Raw genomic sequence first — 2638 nt, 5'->3', positions numbered from 1 at the left:
GCAGAGCTGCCCATCGCGGGGGCAATGGGGGTCCAGGGGCGGCGGGGTGGGTGGCAGGTCCCACAGGCAGGGGCTGATGGCAGCTCTGCGCTTCCTTCCCCATGCAGAGGGCACGGAGAGCAGTCCTGCCCCCCGAGGAGGGCTCGGCCGCGGGACCCCTGCCCCCTTACATCGGCAATAAGGAAGGTAGGTCCCTGGGGAGGGGGGCTGCATTGGGCATCCCCCTGCCCTGCATCCCCGTTTGCCTGTGACAGCCCATGCTGCACTCATCCGCAGACTCGTGCCGGCTGAGCCAGGACCCCGGGCCCTGCAGTGGGATGCTCTCCCGCTTCTTCTACAACTCCTCCTCCATGGCCTGCGAAACCTTCCTTTACGGCGGCTGTCTGGGTAACGGCAACAACTTCTACACAGAGAAGGAGTGCCTGCAGGCGTGCCGGACAGAGGGTGAGCGGGGTGGCCAGGAGGCACCCCAGCGGGGCGAGGGCACGGAAGGTGCCTTTCGAACCCCACGCATCCAGCATCCATGTGGGGCGTGCGGGAGGCCCCAAACCCCCCACCCTCAGAGCAGCCCCTGTCCCCACAGCTGCCTGCAGGCTGCCCATCGCCCCAGGGCCCTGCCAGAAGCTGGTGATGCGCTGGGCCTTTGACCCAGCTCAGGGCAAGTGCATCACATTCAGCTACGGAGGCTGCAAGGGCAACGGGAACCAGTTCTACTCAGAAAAGGAGTGCAAGGAGTACTGCGGGGCTCCTCCGCTGACAGGTACCCCCTCCCCGCCCACACCGCGCTGCGCTGTGCCGGGGGAGCCGGGGCGGCAGCCTGCACCATCCCCTGCCCTGCCCTGGGTTGGGCGTTCTGGGTCTGCTTGGGGTTGGGACAGGGCTGTCCTGGGTCTGGGATAGGTCTTGGGGTGGGTCTGCCCTGGGTCTAGATGGGTTCACGATGGGTCTGCCCTGGGTCTGGGATCGGTCTGGGATGCATCTGGGATGGTTTTATGCTGTGCCTGGATAGGTCTATCCTGGGTCAGGGACTCTGATGGGCTAAGGAATATGGTCATTAATCTACAGACAGTATTGCACAGTGGGGTACGTACAGGCTGCAGAAGTACTGAGGCCACAACTGAACTTCAAAATGGTCTTGATAAAAGGAGGAACGACCCTGAGCAGGCTGGGGTGCAGTGGAAGCGACAGCCCCCGGGCAGGGCATGCCACTGAGGGAAGAGTGGCTGAAAGATTTGGGGGGTGTAGGGACCCCAACACCAAATAAGGACCAAACCGGGGTCCCCACCGGGGGTGTACCCTCCGTGCAATGCCAGACCCTCCAGCTCTAGTCAGCGCAGGGGTTTCCATATTGAACCTCTTTGGGAGACACAACAGGCACCACGCAGCCCTCGGGTAAATGGACAAGCAGGTTTTCAGGAGTGTGGCAGGGGAAATCTTCCCAATGAGAGGGGTGAGCTCAGGCATCTGCAACCACAGCCAGCCCTGGGCCAGCCTGCTCCCAGCGGGGCTTACCCTGCCCCCACGTATGCGAGATGGAGCCAGAGTAATGTGTCTTAGAGCACAGCCCATCTTTTATCATCCCTGTCACCAATATAAAGTGCATTAATGCCACTGTGGTGGGTGGTGGGACACGAAGTAACATCCCAGGACAGCATGGGGGTACACGGAGGGTCTAGACCACTTCCCCCCATCACCGACAGCAGGGACAGAGTGGGAAGCAGCAACCATTGCCGCCTGTCCGTGGGGCGAGGAGGGCGTCTGTGGGTCTGTCCCTCACCCTGCACATCTCTCCGCTTGCAGAGGACGAGGAGTTTCTGCATCTGTCAAACTGATGCAGGCAGAGGACGAGCTGCTGGCACCCTCCTGCGGGGCCTCGGTGCTGGGTGCCGGCAGCTGCCAGCAGCACGGGAGATGCCTCCAGCAGTAAATGTCTCTAATGTGACCAACGAGCCCAGTGTCCATCCTCAAGCTGGTGGGGAGCAGGCTGGGGGGTCCCGGAGGGGCAGGGGGTGCTGGGGGACCCTTACTGGCCTCCCTGGTGGGGGGGTCCCCACTTTGTGGGGCTGCTGTGTGCTACCCGCTGCCCTCTGCCCACGCAGTGCTGGGACGGCCAGTCAGGGCAGTGAGGGGCATCCCACTGGGGGGGGCTTCCCCGCTTTTCCCAGGGGCTGGTGATGGGCAATTGGGAAGGGGTCAGCAAGGTGGGAAATGGGTACCTGCTCCTCCCAAAAGGTGAATAATTACTGCTGCATTGTGGTCGCAGTGGGATGGGCCGGGATAGGGATCACGGTGGGGTTCCCTGGGGCTACAGCAAGGGATAACAGGGTGTCAGAGGGGACCCCGGGGAGGTCACAGTAGGGAATGATGGGATTATGAGGGTCATGGGGGAAATGGGGTTGTCACAGGAGGGGATCATGTGTTATGGGGATCACAGGGGGCTACAGTGGTCCCAGGAGTGGATTAGAGGTGGTTTGTTTTGGGGTTTTTTTTTTGGGAGGGGGTGTCCCAGGGATGCAGGGGTGTCCCTAGGAGGGGATTGGTGGGGGTTGGGGGTCACGAGGCAGCTATGGAGGCCCCGGGAGGGGTTACAGGGTTTGGGGGGTAACGGGCGGGGAGGCCATGAGGCTCACAGGAGGGG

The 2638-nt window shown here is 62.4% G+C and overlaps 1 protein-coding gene across 1 annotated transcript in view; it reads left to right on the top strand.

Annotated features, from left to right (window-relative positions):
• Window positions 1-1832, top strand: part of LOC104123989 (alpha-1-microglobulin/bikunin precursor) — a gene marked incomplete at its 5' end in the record, with an annotated part of 7181 nt that extends 5349 nt beyond the window's left edge. The window contains 4 exons of the mRNA XM_009636291.2: window positions 108-186; window positions 277-444; window positions 584-760; window positions 1801-1832. Of these exons, the coding sequence (XP_009634586.2) occupies window positions 108-186; window positions 277-444; window positions 584-760; window positions 1801-1832 (456 nt within the window). The remainder of the gene's footprint in view (window positions 1-107; window positions 187-276; window positions 445-583; window positions 761-1800) is intronic.
• Between the last annotated feature and the right edge of the window lie 806 nt (window positions 1833-2638).

This window comes from Egretta garzetta, unplaced genomic scaffold (assembly GCF_000687185.1).
Source record: "Egretta garzetta isolate BGI_Z169 unplaced genomic scaffold, ASM68718v1 scaffold143, whole genome shotgun sequence".
Taxonomy (NCBI): Eukaryota; Metazoa; Chordata; class Aves; order Pelecaniformes; family Ardeidae; genus Egretta; species Egretta garzetta.
Note: the sequence above shows the minus strand (reverse complement) of the source record. Positions and strands in the feature narration are given on the sequence as shown.